A 1,183-nucleotide genomic window follows, 5' to 3' on the forward strand; every position below is an offset into this window, starting at 1 on the left:
CTTGTGTGTCTTGAGAAACGAGACAAATTTACAATCTCTAACTCACAGAATAGATCAGAGAAACATATCCATACTGATAAAAAACTTGAAAGGTAACAGGAACTGCCCAGTCAAGATAGAAATCAAGAAAAACATTGAGCTTCACGAGGAACTAGACACCCCCCAAGACATATGCTGGCGACCTCCTAGCAGCTTTAAGGAGAGTAGAAATGCAAAATCACGCTGCTGCAATCAAGGAAGACACGTCAATCACAGAGTACAAAGAACAAGCACCCTGGGAGCCTGAACTATTCAAAATAAACTTTACAATCCTCCCTGCAAGCAAAGAAGCATGCACTGCTCAACAGCTAAGGCTAGCAGCCCAAGAGGCAATCAGGAAAACTACAGCCACAAATGAATATTTTACGGATGGATCGGTAGATCTCAGCATCCCGTCAGCAACAGCTGGGGTCCACTCAACAACCCTCAAAGGAGGCTGGAAGCTCTCTGACAATGCCTCCACTCTAAAAACTGAACTAATTGCCATTGCAAAAGCTCTGGAAGACTCTCAGCATAGGAAGGGAAACACAATAATTCATACTGACTCAAAAGGAGCAATACAGGCTATAACAAACGAAAAAGCAAAAGAAAACATCAGACTTCTATCAAGCATACGGGCAATCGCAAGCCTCCTTCAAAGCAGAAACAGGCAAATAACACTCAACTGGATCCCGAGCCATGTGGGAATCCAAGGAAACGAAGAAGCAGATTCTTTAACAAAAAGTGGGTTGCTACACAGCAACATTAGTATCAAAATCACCCGCTTGCACACACAACTGAAAAACAAGGCAGTAGCACACTGCCAACTGCAGAAGAAAGCAAAGTTAGAAGAGCTGTTTTCGGTGGCTCAAAAACCGCCAGATGGTACATGGACACCGTAAACCTAAAACCACACAATATAACAAAAGACATGTCACGGCCCCTAGCAGTCATAATCCACCGGTTAAGGCTAGGATACCAATGCACATGGCAAAGAATAGTAGACAACCCCCAACCATGCAAGCACTGTGAAACAATCCCAGAACAACCCCTGGAACACTACCTTCTTGACTGTACAGAAACACTAACAGCTAAAGCACATACTGGCAAACATTCATGAATTTGCAGGCTTCCTATGCTCCTACCCACCACCACGGTAACTCTA

At 44.0% G+C, this 1,183-nt stretch overlaps 1 protein-coding gene across 1 annotated transcript; it reads left to right on the plus strand.

The window, feature by feature from the left end:
- The first annotated feature begins 209 nt into the window (after positions 1-209).
- LOC136842145 (uncharacterized) lies at positions 210-920 on the plus strand. The gene has a single exon (XM_067109505.1). The coding sequence runs from the start codon at positions 210-212 to the stop codon at positions 918-920; it is 711 nt and encodes a 236-aa protein (XP_066965606.1).
- The last annotated feature ends 263 nt before the right edge of the window (positions 921-1,183 follow it).

The sequence above is a fragment of the Macrobrachium rosenbergii genome, chromosome 9 (genome assembly GCF_040412425.1).
Source record: "Macrobrachium rosenbergii isolate ZJJX-2024 chromosome 9, ASM4041242v1, whole genome shotgun sequence".
Taxonomy (NCBI): domain Eukaryota; kingdom Metazoa; phylum Arthropoda; class Malacostraca; order Decapoda; family Palaemonidae; genus Macrobrachium; species Macrobrachium rosenbergii.

Excerpts from the sequence above, each read along its gene's own strand:
- LOC136842145 (XM_067109505.1), top strand. The coding sequence starts at position 210 with ATGCAAAATCACGCTGCTGCAATCAAGGAAGACACGTCAATCACAGAG.